General features: G+C 44.8%; 1 protein-coding gene and 1 non-coding gene across 2 annotated transcripts; one reads left to right on the top strand and one right to left on the bottom strand.

The window, feature by feature from the left end:
* The first annotated feature begins 4,813 nt into the window (after positions 1-4,813).
* On the top strand, positions 4,814-4,920 carry LOC130466498 (small nucleolar RNA R71). Its single transcript, XR_008926722.1, has one exon. It is a non-coding gene; the product is annotated as a small nucleolar RNA R71 (small nucleolar RNA).
* A 10,877-nt stretch (positions 4,921-15,797) lies between these two features.
* Positions 15,798-17,580, bottom strand: LOC130466325 (uncharacterized). The gene is made up of 2 exons (XM_056835211.1): positions 17,350-17,580; positions 15,798-17,232 (listed from the first exon to the last, which is right to left on the bottom strand). The coding sequence occupies exons 1-2, from the start codon at positions 17,363-17,365 to the stop codon at positions 16,781-16,783; spliced, it is 468 nt and encodes a 155-aa protein (XP_056691189.1). The 5' UTR covers positions 17,366-17,580; the 3' UTR covers positions 15,798-16,780.
* Positions 17,581-20,441: the final 2,861 nt, after the last annotated feature.

Raw genomic sequence — 20,441 nt, 5'->3', positions numbered from 1 at the left:
GAGGTGATGGACCTCAACCACTCCTACAGTAGCCCCATCATGGTACAACTTCAGACGTTGCCCGTTGACCTTGAATCGTTCACCATTATCATTCTCTACTTCATCAGACCCAAACTTGCTTACCATAGTCACGGTGAACGGCCCAGACCACCTAGACTTAAGTTTTCCAGGAAATAACTTAAGCCTAGAGTTAAAGAGTAGAACCTTGTCGCCCACTGCGAACTCTCTATGAAAATGTGATTGTCGGGCCACTTCTTGGTCTTTTCCTTATAAACCCGGGCACTATCATAAGCTTGTAATCGGAATTCATCGAGCTCACCCAATTGAAGTAACCGCTTCTCACCGGCTAGCTTTGCATCCATGTTGAGCTGTTTGATTTCCCAATAAGCCTTGTACTCCATTTCTACTGGTAAGTGACACGCCTTGCCATACACCAACTGATACGGGGAGGTACCAATAGGTGTCTTAAAGGCGGTTCTGTATGCCCATAGAGTATCATCTAGCTTATCGCTCCAATCCTTTCTAGACTTCGCCACCACCTTCTCAAGGATAGATTTGATCTCCCAGTTGGAGACCTCAACTTGACCACTTGTCTGAGGGTGGTAGGCTAGCCCGGTGCGGTGATAAACCCCATACTTGCGCAGGAGCGCATCCAGATGCTTCTCATGGAAGTGTGACCATCCATCACTAATCAAAGCGTGCGGAACCCCAAATCTAGGAAAAATAATCTTCTTGAACAGGGAAATGACCGTCTTAGCATCGTTAGTAGGTGAGGCAACGGCTTCCACCCACTTGGACACATAATCTACAGCAACAAGGATATACAAGTTACCCTTGGACGATGGGAATGGTCCCATGTAATGAATTCCCCACACATCGAAAATCTCAACCTCAAGGATCCCGTTCTGTGGCATCTCATACCTCCTCGAAATAGTGTCGGCCCTTTGGCACGCATCACAAGCCATAATAAAAGCCTGTGCATCCCTGAACATAGTAGGACAATAAAAACCGCTTTGTGACAACTTAGAGTTAGTCTTTGCCGGTCCATGGTGACCACCATAAGGTGAAGAATGGCACCTACTGATAATACCTTGGACTTCCCATTCAGGAACGCAACGCTTGTACAACCCTTCAGTAGTCTCACGAAACAAATAAGGGTCTTCCAAAAAATAGAACCGAACCTCATGTAGGAATTTCTTCTTCTGTTGATATGTAAGATCGGCCGGAAGAATACCCCCTACAATGTAGTTAGCAAAATATGCGAACCATGGTGACTGACTGGCAAGTGCAAGTAAGTGATTATCCGGAAATGAATCATCAATCGGTGTAGACACTTTACCGTCATCATATCTCAATCTAGAAAGGTGATCTATTACAACATTCTCAGCCCCTTTTTTATCGCAAATTTCCAGATCAAACTCCTGTAGCAGTAGTATCCATCGAATAAGCCTGGGCTTGGCTTCCTTCTTTGAGAGTAGATACTTAAGAGCCGCATGATCAGTATAGACTATTACCTTGGACCCAATCAGATAGGTGCGAAACTTGTCCAAGGCATAGACTATGGCTAGAAGCTCCTTCTCAGTAGTAGCATAATTAACTTGAGCTTCATCTAAGGTCTTACTTGCATACTAGATGGCATGCAAAACCTTTTCCTTTCTCTGACCCAAAATTGCCCCAACTGCATAGTCACTTACATCACACATTATCTCGAACGGAAGATCCCATTTGGGAGAACGAATGATGGGAGCCGAAATCATTGCCTGTTTAATCCTGTCAAAGGCCTCGAGACAAGCATCAGTAAACACAAACGGGGCATCCTTGAGGAGGAGCTGGGTAAGTGGTTTAACAATTTTAGAAAAATCCTTGATAAAGCGGCGATAAAACCCCGCATGACCAAGAAAACTTCTAACACCCTTCACATTAACTGGAGGGGGCAATTGTTCAATCACTTGGACCTTAGCTCGATCCACCTGAATGCCCTTATCAGATATCAAATGTCCCAAGACCACCCCTTCAGTAACCATGAAATGACACTTTTCCCAGTTCAAGACTAAATTACACTCTTCACATCTTTTCAAGACTTTAGTCAGATTTAGCAAGCAAGAATCAAAAGAAGTACCATAGACACTAAAATCATCCATAAACACTTCCATGATAGACTCAATAAAATCAGAAAAGATACTCATCATGCAACGTTGGAAAGTAGCGGGTGCATTACACAGACCAAAAGGCACCCTACGATATGCAAAGGTACCATAGGGACAGGTGAAGGTGGTCTTTTCCTGGTCGTCTGGATGTAGGGGAATTTGAAAGAAACCAGAATAACCATCCAGATAACAGAAAAACTTGTGAAAGGCTAGCCTTTCTAACATTTGATCGATGAAGGGAAGGGGAAAATGGTCCTTTTTAGTAGCAACATTAGACGCCTATAATCAATGCACATGCGCCAACCTGTGACTACCCTAGTTGGTATCAACTCATTTTTTTCATTTCTCACCACAGTTGTCCCCCCTTTCTTAGGCACTACCTGAACAGGACACACCCACTTAGAATCAGACACAGCATATACAATACCCGCATCAAGCAATTTCATAACTTCAGCTTTTACAACATCTTGCATGACAGGGTTCAAACGACGCTGGGGTTGGATGCATGGTTTATGATTTTCATCTAGATGTATCCTATGCATACAAAAGTCAGGGCTAATACCCTTTAAATCATCAATACTGCACCCAATGGCCTTTTTGTGCCTTTTCAACACAATAAGAAGTTGGGATAACTTGTCTGCATCAAGTGAAGTACTGACGATCACAGGGCAAAGTTGTTCATCATCTAAAAACGCATATTTAAGGTTAGCAGGAAGAGGCTTAAGTTCGGGTTTCTTTACCTCTTTAACAGGACAAACTGGCTGAACTAACCTCTTCAATTTGGTGCTCTCCGGCTCAGATTCTCCACCATTAAGAGCCAACTCTAGAGCATCCACTTCAGCACTCCAAGAACTGCTATCACCTGCAGAAGACTCACAACAAAGCACTGCCTCCAAGGGATCTCTTTCGATAACTTGGGAGACGTTCTCACGAGTAATAAAATCAACTACATCTATACGATAGCATTGTTCCTCCTCTAGCATGGGACTTTTTAAGGAACTATTCAGATTAAAAGTCACCTTATCATCCCCAACAGACAAAGTCAATTTCCCACTTTTAACATCAATGACCGCCCCCGCCGTGTGAAGATTATTGGAATTTGAGAATTCTCTTGCATGTCTAGTACCACAAAGTCTACAGGTATATAGAATTTACCTACTCTAACAGGGACGTCCTCTAAAACACCTAAGGGGTATTTGACAGAACGGTCGGCCATTTGTAGAGTGATATTGGTAACCTTAAGCTCAACCATATTCAGTTTAGTACAGACAGACTAAGGCATGACAGACACACTAGCATCTAAATCACATAAAGCTTTATCAATAAATACGGTGCCAATGTTACATGGGATGGAAAAACTCCCGGGGTCTTTAAGTTTAGGTGGAGACTTGTTTTGCAAATAAGCACGACATTCCTCAGTGAAACCTACAGTCTCTACCTCACAAAAAGCACGTTTCCTGGTCAAAATATCTTTCATGAATTTAGCATAAGCAGGAACCTGTAAAATTAATTCAGTAAAAGGAACCGTTACCTGCAAATTTTTGACCACTTCCAAGAATCAGCCAAACTGCTTGTCTAGCTTATTCTTGAGTTGCCGGTTTGGGAAGGGGAGTGCAATAGGTGGTACTTGAATATCTGTCCCCTTCTTAACCTCAGTTGTAGCCTCATTCTTATTGACTACCTTTTCAGCTTCCTTACCATCCATAACTATCTTTGGGATTTCCTCACTGACTAGACCACTAGCAGACACCCCAGAATCAACCTCAACCGGCATAGAAGGACCATCATAATCCCTACCACTCCTCAACGTAATTACATTAGCAGTCTCCCTATTTTCGGGCTGTGAAGGAAATTGGCCTGGTGGCCTCCCTGCAATAGTAGTAGCCATCTGTGCCAACTGTGTATCAATGATCTTGTTGTGAGCAGTAAGAGCATCGATCTTTGCATCCTTTTCACTTAGAGATTTTTGCATTTGTAGCATCATGTTTCTCATCTCTACTAGCATAGGGTCAGGCTGTGTGGCTTGAGGTTGTGGTGGTGGAGGTGATGTGTGTTGTCTAGGGAACCCAGGTGGTCCACTAGACTGTTGGTTGTAGTTGTTCCGTGGTTGGTAGGATTGTTGATGTGGGGGTTGGTATGGCTGTTGTGGTGGATGTTGGACTTGGTGAGGGTTCTGGATATTGTTGCTCATGTAGGATAGTAGAGGGTTGTTTTTGTAGCCCTCATTGTAAGAGTTGGAGAATGGGTTATTTTGTTTGTAGGATTGAAATGCGTTACACTGTTCAACAGAGCTCCTACATTCCGGTGCATAATGACCAGACATTCCACAACTTTCACAAGCAGTAGCAGGTTGGGCACTCATAGCAGCTACACTAGCAGGTTGGGCAGATTGAGCATTGGCTGCTTGCATATTATCAAACTTATAGTGTAAAGCAGTCAATTGGGCAGTTAATTGTTCAATAGAATTTAAATCATGCTTACCACCCCTATTAGATAAACCTCTAGGATTCCCATACTGGGCATTGTGAATGGCTATCTCCTCAATCACCTCCATAGCTCTAGGCACCTCAAGTTGCATGAATCTCCCACTGGCAGCTGAATCCAACAAACATCTAGACTCATTGCCCAGACCATTATAAAACTGCTGAATCAAGAACCAATCTTCCAAACCATGGTGCGGGCACTCTCTTTGCAAATCCTTGAATCTCTCCCAGACCTCGAACAAACTCTCATCTGCTTGTTGTGAGATACCCAATATCTGACCCCTTAGACGAGCTGTTTTCTCAGGTGGAAAATATTTAACATAAAAAGAAAGAGCCAAGGACTCTCAATTAGTGTTTTTCAAGCCGCCCGATTCAACCCATTAATCCACAATTTAGCTTTCCCACTCAAAGAGAACGGGAAAAGTATCTCCATAGTCTGTTACGTTCCGGAGTCAATCCCTTTTGCTTGATGGTGGAACAATATTGGATGAAGGACTGTATGTGAAGATTCGGATCTTCACCTGGTTCCCCACCGTATTGGCGTCTCTCAATCATGTTAATCAATGCAGGCTCAATCTTGAAGGTCTCAGCTGCAATAGAAGGCGTGATCGCCTTTGGTAGCACGGACAGACTTGGCTTAGAATAGTCTGTAAGCCGTGGGGTAGGTGGCGGTAGTAGAGTTTCGTCACCCATCTCTATCTCTGAAACTGAATCTGTATCTGAAGGAAAAAGATCGCCAATATTATGATCAGAATCAGAGTAATTCCCACACTGTGCAATGAAAGTTCTTCGTCTACGAAAGGTTCTTTCGGGCTTAGGATCGAATGGAGTAAGATTACTAGTACCTACGGTCCTGGGCATAGAGAAAGATTACAAAACAATGTGAGATCCGGTCTCAAGGAACAATAATCTAGGATAAGCAATCAACAACAGAAAATAAAACCGTTTCCCCGGCAACGACGCCAAAATTTGACAGGCTAAAGTCGTATCACCTAATCAAAAATAACCTAAGTCCACTAGCTAGGTAGCAAGGGAAGTTAGGATCGAATCCACAGGTAAACAGGCGTTCTTTCTACTATCAATTAATTAAACTAGACTATTGGGAACAAGTGTTGGTTGATTGATTGTATGCTAATACTACGAACGACAATTAAACGATTATGAATCAATATATTAAGGAATCTAGGGCATAGGTTCACCAACAAATAACAATCCAGGACAACGAACAATCACGATAATCAACAAGGTAATTAATTAGACTAGCATGGTCTCTCGAATCGATACTAATCATAGACTTGGAATTAACGGGCTCTCGCTACGTATTAATCCTAATTCCACGTATTGACACAAGCCTAAACATCAAATTGCATCTCTCGAATCTTAATTTGATATTGCATAACTACCACAATTAAACCTGCGCAAATCTAATTGTATAGTGAAACAAACCAATCAATAGGAATTAATTACAATGCCAACAATCACAATTATTCAATGTCCCTTCATATTAATCATGGATCCCCAAACCCTAGAAATTAGATTACTCAAGCATATTAACAATAAACAAAGCAATTAGCATGATTGAAAGCATAATTAAGGCCAAACAAAAGATTGAAATAAAGAACAATACCTAATTGAAGAACAATGGTAAAGGAAAGCTTGAATTTTTGATTGAAAATAAACTAAGTGTTTAGAACAATTTAGAGAGAAAAACTAAGCTTAAGGAAATAAAACTAAGTGTTTAATACTAGAATATGAGATAATAAGATGTTTTACTAAATTAACTAAGGGCTATATTTATAGTTTTGCCCAAAAAGCATTAAGAAAAACCGGAAAAACTAAGTAAACCGCGCGCACAAGTAACCCCAGGGTTGTCGTCGCCCGGTCGGGCGGCCAACCGCCCGACGGGCGACCAGCTCGAAATCCGCCCGACGGGCGCAGGGCTGCCCGGTGGGCGGAGGGAGAAACTTCTGAAACATCTGCACGCGCCCGGTCGGGCGCCACTCGCCCGTCGGGTGGAGGGAGAACTTGCTACTGCTGCCTTTGATGGGCGCCCGATGGGTACCGGGCGAAGATCCGCCGTCGGGCGCCTGCTGCCTGCTGCTCCTTTATGCTTGCTCGCCCGGTGGGTGTGAGGGGGTCGAAAAAGCACGAGGCTAATGCGTGACCTCGTCCCTCGTGGGCGTGACGTTTCTTTTTGTCAAATCAAGTGTAATTGGATTTCCTGTGAGTTTACACCCAATTGACTAGTAATATAGGAGTCGTCATTCAGTTTTTAACGACAATGAGAAAAACTGACAAAACCCGGTTATCGTGACATAAAGGGAGTGCAATTATGTTTGACCACGACGGACATAGGTTCCCTTGTGATCCCTGGTGTGGGGATCTCTCAACGTACACCCGCAAGGTGGAGATTGAGGGTTCGGGGGACTGTAACTACCGAGAGGAGTACTCGCTCTTCGATAACTTCAGAGGCAGGATATCCTTACTAGCTCAGCATAAATAATTAAAGGGACATGCGTTAACTATTAAACTAATCTGAATTGATTTTAACAATATGCAACACGTAATACTAGATCGATCGTGATTATCTTGTTTAGATTGATTTAAGGGACCTAGCATGATAGTTCAATTTCCGAAGATATTATCTTTATTAGGCGTGATAGAACAATCAGATTTAATAGTTTAACGGTTTTATAAAAGGGCGAGGAAAGCGATTAAATCATACGAAGGGACACATTACGACGCACCCTTGAGAGGTGCGTCACGGTTCTCAGAAAACTAACCACTTTGGCTTTGCTATTTCTCCTTTTATTTGACGAATCTCAAGTTTTCGGGCTTAATTCTTCAGCTACAAGGGACAGGATACGTTCTGTTCGATTTTTGGATCGATTGCGACAGAACGCAGGATCAATTTCGCAGTGTGAGGCTTAGGCTTAGGGGTTGGAGTCAATACTCAGAATATGAATTGTGTGTTTTGTGTCTTTCACGTCGAAATTGGGGCTGTATTTATAGGGAAGAGTTCGTGGAAAGATAGAATTGTAGAGCTCTAATGCAAGAAGAATTAGGAGAGAACACATATCCAGGTAATATCAGCGCCCAGGGCTGGGCGCCGAATATTTCGGCGCCCAGAGCCAGGCGTTGAAAATAGGGTCTGGGCAATTTCAGCGCCCAGGGATGGGCGTTGAAAATGATGTTTGCTCCGAGTTCTTTGTCAGATTTGGACTCTTAGAATCCGGAGTGTTTGAGACTTATCCGAGTCTTTTAGTGCGTATTAACTTTATGACGGAATGCGTCTGGGCCCGTTACGAACTCTAGGCTCGTTAGGATTTTAATTAATACGTAACTCTTAATTTTCGAATTATACTAGGACTAGGATACCTTTTGCAAGTTCTATCTCTTTTAGGATTTATGTTGGAGTGCAACACCTAATTCTGACAGGTTTCTATCTTTTATGACTTGCCACTTTTAACAACTACCTATTATGGCAGTTACTATTTTTAGCAGGTTTCTATAAATAGCAGGTTCGGGTGAAATGAAAAGGGTGATCGAGATTCGTTATTTTATTGGAGATGCGTTGCCAAGTGGAGATTTATGTTCTCATCATCGAACCTTCCCTTTCGGGAATGGGGACAAAAGTAGGTGTCTACAGTGGGCGAGGGGCAATCCACCGGGCGGAGGGCTAAGTGATCGGCCCTTCGCCCGCAACACCGAGTCTCACTTCCGGGGCTCGATCATGAACATCTAGGGCTCCCGTAAGTCGACAATAGTCGTCCCGAATCCCCTCGGGATCGTGTAGTGGCCTAAATCATCATGAAACGGGTCTAAAAAGACCAATTTCTCACTGAGTAGTCCTGAAACTCAAGGCACACTCAAATACACAGATTAGTACTAAAAACGCCTCCTAAGAGCTCATTTGACGCATAAAAGTACTAAGGGACGGGGGTGAAAACAATATATAAAACGCACATATCAATGTATCCATAGCTCTTTGAGTGGTCCAATTAAAAATGGACTTGATGGTTACACCGATTGGTAAGGTTGGACATATTAGGTCCTTAATGCTCTTATAGCCCACTTGGGTGGTTGTTAGGGGGGAAAATACCCTCTTGGTGACATGGGCATACGTGGCAAACATTGTGTGCGTGGCTGCCAGCAAGGCGCATAGTGGCACCGTTCAAACTTACTCCCAACGGTTGAAAGTGAAGCAGCCGTTACCAACCCTTGATGAAGCCGGCCTTCATTACGCATTTATTATCTAATTATGGGCAATTATTCCATAAACGTTACACTCTTGTTTTAAATGCCTATAAAATTGCTTAGTCTTGTCTATTTTACACACATGATTTCCAAGTAATAAACCTACGATTATCTTATGCTATTACAACTTGCTCTCACCATTCTCAATTATCTAGCTCGATTGATTGTTAGCACCTTCATCAAGGCAAGTTCGTCTCTAAGTCGAATTTGCCCAAAACAATTTGGCGCCCACCATGGGGCTGACAATCAAAAACAGCTTGATAATACCATTCCAATCACCATGGCTGGAAATGCTAGCTCATCCGATGATATCACTCGTCGCTTCGAAGCCATGGAGCAGCGCATCAACATCCTCCAAAAGGAAAACGAAGCACTGCACTCTCAAGTCAGGTCCACCGCCTCCATCGCCACCGAATCCAGGTTCCAGTACCGGCGAGACACCTCCGGGTTAAACCGCCGCTTGGATCTTGACGTCGCTCCAGATCACCCCCCTCCATGTACCCTTTGGCGAACCTGGGGTCCTGTTCTCCAGCAGATCCGCGAATTCGATCCATTACCGAATCAACCCCGCTCTAACCCGAGTTGGCTTCCCCCGCCTCCAACTCAACCATCTTCTGCAGGTACATCGGCAACAGTTGTCACCACGACGGCTGCCCGGGTAACCCCACCTCAGGTCGGCATGATGACATCCACCATGGTGACGGCCCCCGCCTCCGTTCCGGTGTCTCGTCCGTTGCCTCCCCCAGTGGTGACCACGTCAATGCCTCTGCCTGTTACGCTTCCGGCACAAGGATCAACGCCAGCGATTCAAATGCCATGGGATCAACTCTTCTCTCAGCAAGTCGTCTAACCTGTTGTCAACCTGGTCACTTCGGCGCCAGGAGCACCTCCCCAGTTGATGACGGTTCCTTTAGCTAGCCTGGCGCCGCAAGCAGCGTTTCCCAGTTCCCAAATGCGCCCCGACTCCTCTCGAAACTACTCTCCATATACTCCTCTTAACAGGTCAGTCGCTCCGGTTAGTCACGGTTTCGTAACTCCTTTTCCTTATGTTGCAGGTACCCACGCTACTCAAGGAACGCCCCATTACATGCAACAAGTGGTGCCGCAGTTCACTCCTCACCAACCTCATGGCGTATACCCGCAGAGTACCTATTATCAACATCTCCAAGCCAGCCTTCCCGAAACATTTAGCCCCCTCGTCCCAGTGCTCAACAGCATCTGTGAGAACACCAATCACCAACTCCAACAAATCATGACCATGATAAACAAAATCCCAGGAGTGCCAACACCAATCAAAGAAGCCAGCCTAAACAGTTATGCCGACTCGCCGTATGCTGATCCCATTGATGCAATAGACATCCCAAAATGATTCAGCCCACCCAACATGCCCATGTACGACGGGACGACCGACTCGAGAGAACATATCTTGACCTACAAGCAGCGGATGATGACCATTCCAGTTTCCTAACACATGAGAGAAGCCAGCCTTTGCAAAGGGTTCGGTTCGACATTGGTTGGGCCCGCCTTGAAATGGTTGACCAGTCTGCCAAATGGGTGCATTACCTCTTTTTCCCACCTCGACAACATGTTCAACCAACAGTTTGCTAGCAGCAGGTGTTTAGAGAAGCAGACAAGCGACTTATACCGAGTAATCCAACATCCTGACGAACCCCTGAAGGATTATATAGCCCGGTTCATCAGGGAGAAGGTGACTGTCCCTGAATGTGATGTCCCGACAGCCATCGAAGCGTTCAGGCAGGGGTTGTATGGTGAAACCGACCTCTGGAGGGATTTAATCAAATACCCCTGCAAGACGTTCGAAGATGCTCAAGCCAAAGCAATGGCCCAAGTTAGGTTGGAAGAAACTCTCCATTCTCGAAAAGGGGGTAATGACTATTCGAAGACGGAGAGACGGCTGCCCTATCCCAAGAGGAGCAACGATCGCCCTTCTCCTTATTCCCGACCTCAACATGTAGCAGTGGTGGAAGAAGACGATGACTCCGACTGGAAGAACAGCCCGGATCTGCCTCCAAAAATTAACGAATATTATTTCTGTGTTGACGCTGTAGGTCTGATGAACCACCTCTCGAAGATGGGGAAAGCAGTGCAATGGCCGCCGAAGTCCAGGAAACCCGAGTCGAAGAAGGATCCCTCTAAATGGTGTGATTTCCATGCCGACATCGGTCACACAACCAACGACTGTGTTGCGTTGAGGAGAGAAGTAGCCTACCTATTGAAAAATGGTTACCTCAAGGACGTCATGTCAGATAAAGCTCGTGGCATTGTCAACAAAGACAACTCTAACTCTCCATCTCGACCTCCTCCACCTCTCCCTCATACTAAAACTATGAACTTTATTGCTGGAGGTTCTGACATTTGTGGTTTAACTTATTCTGCAGCGAAGTGACACGCCCGAGCCGTAGTCGCCAAATAACTAACCCCCATATCTTTTGATGAATCTGACGCAGGGGACATCTCGGACAAACATCACGACGGCTTAGTAATATGCATTCCTGTTGGAAACTGCATGATCAAACGAGTCCTTGTCGACAATGGCAGCTCAACTAACGTGATGATGCTCGACGCCCTCAGGAGATGGGGCTCAACCCAGACACAGATGTCGTCAAGAAATCCACCGTGCTAATAGGGTTCAGTGGCGAAGCAAAAACCACCTTCAGAGAAGTTACCCTACCCGTTTACGCACAAGGGATCAACCAACAGGTAAAGTTTTGTGTTATTGATTGCCCTTCATCTTACAACATTATTTTGGGCAGGCCCTAGATCCACGACATGAAGGCAATCCCTTCGACATATCACCAAACCATCAAGTTTCCGACTCGATGGGGGGTTCAAGAAATCAAAGGAGATCAGCAAGAGTCCAAAGAGTGCTACAAGGCAGCCCTAAAGCCATCGGCCACAAATAAATCCTCATTATAGCAATTACAGTCCAATTCCGAACCAGCAAGCTACGAAGAGCCCAAATCTGAACAACTCGACGAGATCATCTTGGATCCTGCTAAGCCAGAACAGGTCGTTTTTATTGGATGTGATGTACCCGACGACATCAGGTCGGAACTTGTTACATTCCTCAAAGCCAACGCGGATTGCTTCGCATGGTCACATGAAGATATGCCAGGCATCAGCCCAGACGTCATCACTCACAAACTCAGTGTCGACCCCCGACATAAGCCCGTCAAACAAAAGCGGCGGAAATTCGCTCCAGAACGCAACCAAATTATCAACGATGAAGTTCAACAACTACTAGATACAGGAAAGATCAGGGAGGTAAAATATCCAGACTGGTTGGCCAATATCGTCGTAGTCAGGAAGAAGAATGGGAAATGGCGGGTGTGCATAGATTTCACCGACATCAACAAAGCATGCCCTAAAGATTCTTTTCCCTTACCCCACATCGACGCCATGGTTGATGCTACTGCGGGACACGAGATGCTCACATTCATGGACGCGTTCAGTGGATACAACCAGATTTTGATGCACCCGGAAGATCAGGAGAAAACCGCCTTCATCACAGAGCGGGGAACTTATTGTTACAAGGTCATGCCGTTCGGTTTAAGGAACGCAGGCGCCACCTATCAGCGCCTAGTCAACAAAATATTCAGAAAACAGCTGGGCGACACAATGGAAGTCTACATCGACGACATGCTTGTGAAATCCAAGAAAGCCTCGGATCACATCACGCATCTCCAACAAGCCTTCGACGTGTTGCGAGAGTACAGCATGAAACTCAACCCCACTAAATGTTCGTTCGGAGTCTCTTCTGGAAAATTCTTAGGTTACATGGTTACTCAGAGAGGCATCGAAGCTAGTCCTGATCAGATCCGCGCAATCATCAATCTACAATCACCTCGAAACCAGAAGGATGTACAAAAATTAGCAGGCAGAGTGGCCGCCCTCAACTGCTTCATCTCCAGGTCGTCCGACAAATGCAAATTGTTCTACGACATCCTCAGGAAGAATGAGAAGTTCAGCTGAACTGACTAGCACGAAGCCGCATTGCAGCAACTCAAGCAATACCTGTCAAACCCCCCGTTACTGTCCAAACCAAAAAACAATGAAGTGCTACAAGTATACCTCGCAGTTACAGAGTCGACCATCAGTGTCGTGTTAGTACGGGAAGAAGACGGAAAGCAGTTACCTGTTTATTACGTCAGTAAATCTTTACTTAGCGCCGAATCAACGTACTCTCATCTCGAAAAACTTGTCCTTGCTTTAGTCGTTGCCTCTGTTAAATTGCGCCCTTATTTCGAATGTCATCCTATCACTGTTAGAACTAACTATCCCGTGAAGTCAATCATGAGGAAACCCGAGTTGTCTGGCAGGATGTCCAAATGGGCAATACAATTAGGTTGTTACGACATCAGATACGAACCTCGCATAGCCATCAAGTCGCAAGCCCTGGCTGATTTTGTGGCTGACTTCAGCCCGAGCCTCCAACACGAAGTCGATCACGAAGTCAACACGCTGACCGACAATGGATCCTCGTCAACATGGACCCTACATACTGACGGATCCTCCAACATACGGGGGACAGGCCTCGACATCGTGCTAAAATCGCCACAAGGGGACACCATAGTACAATCTGTCTGTTGCGAGTTCAAAGCTACCAACAACGAAGCAGAGTACGAAGCTTTGATCCTAGGGTTATCATTAGCACTCGACATGAATATCCGCCGACTTGAGGTACGTTGCGATTCTTTATTGATTATCAGCCAGATTAACGGTTCGTATGCAGCGAAGGACTCAAAGATGCAGGCCTACTTGGAAATAGCAAAAAGGCTCGTGAACAAGTTCGACTCATGCACCTTACAACAAATACCAAGAGACCAAAACACCCAGGCTGATGCCTTAGCCAATCTTGGCTCAAACATCAAACCTAAACTCACCTCCATCCCCGTAGTCCACTTAATGTATCCAGCCATCACCAAAGATAACCTACCCATCAAAGAACAGTCCCAACCTACTCAAATGCCTTCATGGCGCGACCCTTACATACACTGGCTTAAACACAATACTACCCCACCTGAGGTCACCCACGAAAAAGCCTTCCGCATGAAAGCCTCCAGATTTATCCTAATCCATGGAGTATTGTTCAGAAAGTCGATTGCAGGACCGTACCTGAGATGCCTGGATCATGACGAGATTGAGTCGACATTGCGCAACATACATGATGGGGAATGTGAAAACCATGGCGGAGGAAGAAGCTTAGCCCACAAAACCCTTACCATGGGATATTTCTGGCCCACCATGAAGAAAGACGCAATCACCTTTGCTAAGAAGTGCGACTCCTGCCAGCGGTTCGCGTCCATCTCTCATCAACCTTGTGAAGTACTCCATCCTATCTTGTCCCCTTGGCCCTTCACGAAATGGGGGATGGACATAGTAGGTCCCTTACCACAAGCATCAGGACAACGCGTCTTCATGTTGGCAATGACTGATTACTTCTCCAAATGGATCGAAGCAGAAGCTTTCAAGCGAGTTCGAGATACCGAAGTCATCTCGTTCATCAAACGAAATATCCTTAGTCGGTTCGGTAACCCTTCCGAGATCGTCTGCGACAATGGTTCTCAGTTCATCAGCAACAAAACCAAAGAATTCTGCAGTACGTATAATATCACCTTGCACACCTCAACACCAAGATATCCTCAAGCGAATGGCCAAGCCGAATCAAGTAACAAAATCATCATCAACAACCTCAAGAAGCGCCTCGACGACGCCAAAGGAAGATGGGCAGACGAGTTACCTATGATGCTTTGGGCCGACAGGACGACGCCTAAGACGGCGACCAATCACACTCCTTTCTCCTTAGTCTTCGGTTGCGAGGCAGTCATTCCTCCCGAAGTCGAGCTCCCCACAGCAAGAAGTAGTTTCATGGCTCCAGGAATGAACGACTCGGTCTTGGCTTACGACATCGATACTGTTGACGAACTCAGAGAAGCAGCGTTGGTTAGAATGACGTCCTACCAACAAGCAGTTGCAAATAGCTACAACAAGAATGTGAGGGTTCGAGTATTTCAGCAGGGAGATTGGGTCCTACGCAAGGTCTTCCCAAACAAAAAGGATCCTCGACACGGCAAGTTGGCCCCGACGTGGGAAGGTCCCTACCATATGGTGAGACAAACAGGACATGGTGCATACGAGTTGGTCGACAAAGACGACACACCCATCCAAAGAAGTTGGAATGCGACACACCTAAAACTGTACCATTTCTGAACACTCGAATAATTTTTGCTTTCTAGTTTTTCTAACGCAACAGGTACTCTAGCATTCATCACCATTATGTCGATACCCCCGAGACAGAGTGGGCATGGCGTATTACGAAGTCGAGAACATCTCGAACTTTATACACTTATAAGAAACAAGAAGTTAAGTTCCTCTCCTCTATCTTTCTTCCTTTCCTCCTTATATGTTATCACCATTACTGACTTATGCATCGGAGGGCCATTGGCTCCACCAACGGCTAATCCTCACGCCATCGTCTTGTTTTGCAGACAACACCGTGGCAACATCATAAGTATAAACTTAGGAGGGATAACGAACATAAAGACTCGTTCGACTTCGTCCCGTACTTCTCCTTGAACTCATTCTTTCTTTTTTCTCCTTGTCGTAATATCCTCTCATTTTTATGTCGCTCCATACTGACTTAAGCATCGGAGGGCCGTTGGCTCCACCAACGGTCAATCCTCACGCTCTGCTGTGTTGACAGTATGGTGCCCACATGGTGACGGATTCGACAAGGAGAAAACAGATGAAGCAAAGTGTACAACACATCATACAGGAAAACAAAAGTCGAAATTGTGCACGCATGTTCAGAAAAACGAAGTGAAAGGAAACAGTGTTCTTTTATTCAAACATGATTGTATACATTACATATTACAAATCTTACAAACTACAAAACACAATTTAGGCCATTACAAAAACGCCTGGTACACTACAATGTACACTACATACATAATGGAATACAGATCTACATTTTCTACAGCATACATTTCTTGCAGGTTCCCCTTTGACAGGCTGGAGGCATCGCCAAAGTCGAACTCAAGGTATGTGCCCAACCTGCAAAACAAAAACACCAAAACCAAACACATTTTTTCCAAACACAAAACAAGCAACACGGAATTCACAAACCACAAATATTTACATGACTTGCCCCCTTGGACAAGCCCAAAAGCATTCAAAAGACTGCCGCCTTCAAGGCGAAACACAGCCACAAATATCTTTTCGACCTTCCCAAAGGCCGAACACACAAAATATTGTTTAAAAAAGACATTTTTTAACAAACACAACATTCAAATTTTAAATTTTTTAAGGAGTGGGGACAGAACTACTCCTGATGGTCTGTTGGGCCTGCATTCTCCCCTTGTTCGCCATCGCCTGGTGCCGCCATCGTCTCGACATCGGGGCTGGTTGCAGTTGCACCCTCCTAGACGTCTTCTTCATCGCTAACGGCACCAGGGGGATATATTCCTCGGGGAATGCAGTGTTGAACTTAACAATGTCTTCGTCAGGAGTCCAGTTCACATGTTTGCCCGCCTTGAACTCCTCCATCATCTCGGCCTTCATTTTCCAAGTGTAGTAACCAGCACACTCGTAAATCCTCGCCTTGACTTTGGAGAGAGACGTCTCCAGCTCGTCGACCTCAGCAACCAGCGTCTCCTTCTCAGCGTTCAACTGTGCGACCTCAGCAACCCCCTTCTCTTGACTCACCTGCAGCGCCTCAGCTCTTGCCATCGCCTCCTTGGCCACACCGCCAAGACAGCTAGCTTCCTGCTTTGCCTTCTTCATGTCATTTTTTAGTTTTACTATTTGATCTTCTAACATGATGACATGATGACGTGTGGCTAGAGCAGATTGCAGGGCCAGTGCGAAAGCAAATTATTTAAAGTTTCTAAAGTGACGGGATGAGGATGGAAGAGGCGAAAAAAAAAAAAAAAAAAAGCAAACACATACCCTCCATGCATCCGAGACGCTCTCGACAGTTGCAGCTACTGGGGACAAAGATTCCTGGCGCTCCCGACTTGACGGCATCCAGAGGCGGTCGACCTCAGGCCAAAGCTGAACCCGTGGCTCATCTGCCGACCCGTAGTCGTCAGGAAACTCCACTGCAAGCTTCCTCTTCCGAGATGGAGGCGGCAGCTTTTTCTCAGCAGGCAGAAGCGAGCTGGTCTCCCCCATCACCGTGGCGTCAGTTGAAGCCTTTGGCGGCCTCGGTGGTGACAACACATTGATGGGTTTGGCTCGAGACACACTTCTTAGTGACTCTAGCCTCTTCCTCAGCAATGCATCCGCAGATGGGGCCTTACCAGAGCGTGTCGATGGGCCAGTACCTGTTGACAACATTTATTTGACGACCCAGTCTCGTCACAGCAGTTGTAAATTGTATTTCATATTGAAAAGGGCGACGAACCCAAAAAAAATGTAAACTAACCCTAATCCATGTTTACCTGTTGATGTCGACATGTTCGCAGGTTCAGAAACTTCTTCTTCTTGAGAAGGCTCTTCGCGTTCGAACTTGAGGCCGATGAAAGCTCTGTCCTTTAGAGGGACCCCCAACAGTACAACAGTCTTTTCTATGGCTTCGGCACCGACACCAACTGTGTTGAAAGATGAACCTACAAAAACACAGAAGTGAGACAAAGTCAAATCAACAAGCCCAAAAAACACCGAAAAACAAACAAAATACCTCTAGCCATCCACTCCCCCGTCAAGAAGTCGGAGTCGGGCCCTAAACTAGCCAACTCCACAAAAAAGAACCGACCCATCCACCCGCGGTCATTCGACTTGTCCGCACCAAGAAGAGCCTCCCTGTCGTCCTTGACATGCAGCAAGTACCTACCAGCCCCATAATTTTGGACCTTGTAGGTGTACACAAGGTCCTCAACCCGGAACTCCATGTCCAGTTTGCTGGCCAGATGGTCGACCATGTGCATCACCCTCCAGACCTGCGACATCAGTTGCGCCGGCGGCACCGCCAGTGCCCTTAGAACTCCTCGCACCAGTGGCGAGAAGGGATAAGTATACCCAATTCTGAAGGGATACTCGTAGAAGCACACCCAGCCGTCCGATACCCAATCGGCCCGTTCGTCGGGCTGCGGCAAACGAATTACCGCCGACGGAGGGAAACCACACTCCTCCCTGAGCGCCTCCACATCCTGCTTCCCCCAAGTGGCCGTCCGTGCAATCTTTCTGTCCAGAATGTGGGTAGGGCTGAAAATTGGCCCCTCAACCTGATCGCACTCCACCACCACTCTCTTGTTCTTCGCACGGGTGGATTTTGTCCCCATTCGTTGTGACATAGAGAAAAACAAAGAAAGAAAGAGGGAAAGAAGAAGATGGAAGCCGAGCAGTTACCTGAAAAAGGGAGAGGGGAAAAACGCCGATCGTTTTTCTGGGAAAAAGAAGAGAGAGATTGCGGAAGTGATTGCGGACGGTTGGAAGCGCAGTCCTATTTATTGGCGCAGATGGACGGTTGGCTTCTCCAAGAAAAAAGTCGTCATGATTCTAACGCCGTCAGTGTTGGGGAGGTTAAGAGGCGGTTTCCATTTTCCTTCCGTGAAACCCATTTTTCCTTTTTGAACTTCCCGGAATAAATTCAAAATGGGTTTGGGGACAATTATTAGGGGGGAAAATACCCTCTTGGTGACATGGGCATACGTGGCAAACATTGTGTGCGTGGCTGCCAGCAAGGCGCATAGTGGCACCGTTCAAACTTACTCCCAACGGTTGAAAGTAAAGCAGCCGTTACCAACCCTTGATGAAGCCGGCCTTCATTACGTATTTATTATCTAATTATGGGACTCTTGTTGTAAATGCCTATAAAATGGCTTAGTCTTGTCTATTTTACACACATGATTTCCAAGTAATAAACCTACGATTATCTTATGCTATTACAACTTGCTCTCACCATTCTCAATTATCTAGCTCGATCGGTTGTTAGCACCTTCATCAAGGCAAGTTTGTCTCTAAGTCGAATTTGCCCAAAACAGTGGTCTAGTGTGTAAATAGACTTGATGAGAGCACCTATGTGAGTGAGAAGGGATGACATCCTTCTATGAAAAACCAACTTTTGGTTTTTCTAACAACACTCACTAGAATCCAAGGGAATGTTGGCCTCGTATGACGTTTCATGCGGTCGCGGAATTTTTCAAGCTTCTAAAGGTAAAGTGTGTGGTGTCGGGTCCCTTCAATAATATAATGAGTTCAATCTTTTGAGTACTCTATAGACAGTTGGACACCCCACTCCACTAGTGTGTTAGTTCAATTATTCGTACACTAACATATTATGCACTATACCTTTCTCTTACTGCTCAGGTCTCGTAAATCTATTACCCTTTTGCATTAGTGGGGGATTGTTGGAAATAATGCAATAGGGGTAAATCAAATTATGGAAACTTTCCTTTTTAATGATTGGAGGCTTAGTCTAATTATATAGAAAAGCAAATTATTTTTCGTTGCTTCCAGCTTGCTTCACAGCCCTCCTGTGGGTAAGTTTTTGTGCCACACCTTGGTTGTGGAACAACCTGCCTTTGCTTTTCTTCTTTTGATTATAAGGTGTTTTAGCCTCAACACTCCCACCTACATAATACTTCTTCTCTTTATGCGGCTACAAGAGTTGTATCAATATAAAACTCTTTAGGATATATATATTTTCCATCTCCCCTACACAAAACATATACACGTACAAAATATACAAAATCAAGATTATTCTTTTCCTCCATTATTATTATAGAGATCTGAGCAGTTCTTGAAGTAATTCCAGCATTTCAATTGGGATACGGAGTTGAAAGGTAGTTGTGTTACCCTTGGGGAGCAGTCGTCACTGAGAGCCTCGTATCGGTGGTGGCGAAATACGCTTCTAGGGCAGCCGTAAAACGCGTCACAGCTTTGGAGATCTAATTTTCAGAGTAAAAAATTTCTCTCTTTTTGTCGTACTTTGATTACAACAGTAATTTTTACCAACAACTAGTAAGTCAAAACTTCACTGATATATCACTGATAAATTAGTTATCTAGTTCATCTTACCTCAAAGTTTAACTTGATAATTAGATATTTGATTTACAATCAATTTTCAACATGTTTAACAATCTCTCTTTGAAAATGCTAAATATAATCTGAAGAGTTATAAAATAACAAAAAAAAAAGATAAAAGACCAACAATTTTGAACATTTTAATAAAACTGAAAAATGAGTGATTGTTTTTTTCAAAAGGGAATAATAAGCGACTAAGCGAGTTAAATATAAAAAGTTTTTACATAAGAAAAAAAGTACTAATGTAAAAAATAATAATAAAAAAAGTTGGCCTCTTGATGATCATTTGACATAGGATAGGAGTGATTTTCAAGTGTCATTTTTAGTTGATTTATGGCAAGTTTGTCAAAAGAGACATTTTATAGCTCAAATTTTGCGAGAAAAAACCTTATATAAATTTTTGCATGAAGTCATACCTTAAGCTAATTTTTATTTGCAAGAGGCAACCAAAGTCCACTTTCCGACATTGACTTTTGTTTTTCCGGCTGTTGACCATTATGTACCCTGC

This window comes from Spinacia oleracea, chromosome 1 (assembly GCF_020520425.1).
Source record: "Spinacia oleracea cultivar Varoflay chromosome 1, BTI_SOV_V1, whole genome shotgun sequence".
NCBI lineage: Eukaryota > Viridiplantae > Streptophyta > Magnoliopsida > Caryophyllales > Amaranthaceae > Spinacia > Spinacia oleracea.
Note: the sequence above shows the minus strand (reverse complement) of the source record. Positions and strands in the feature narration are given on the sequence as shown.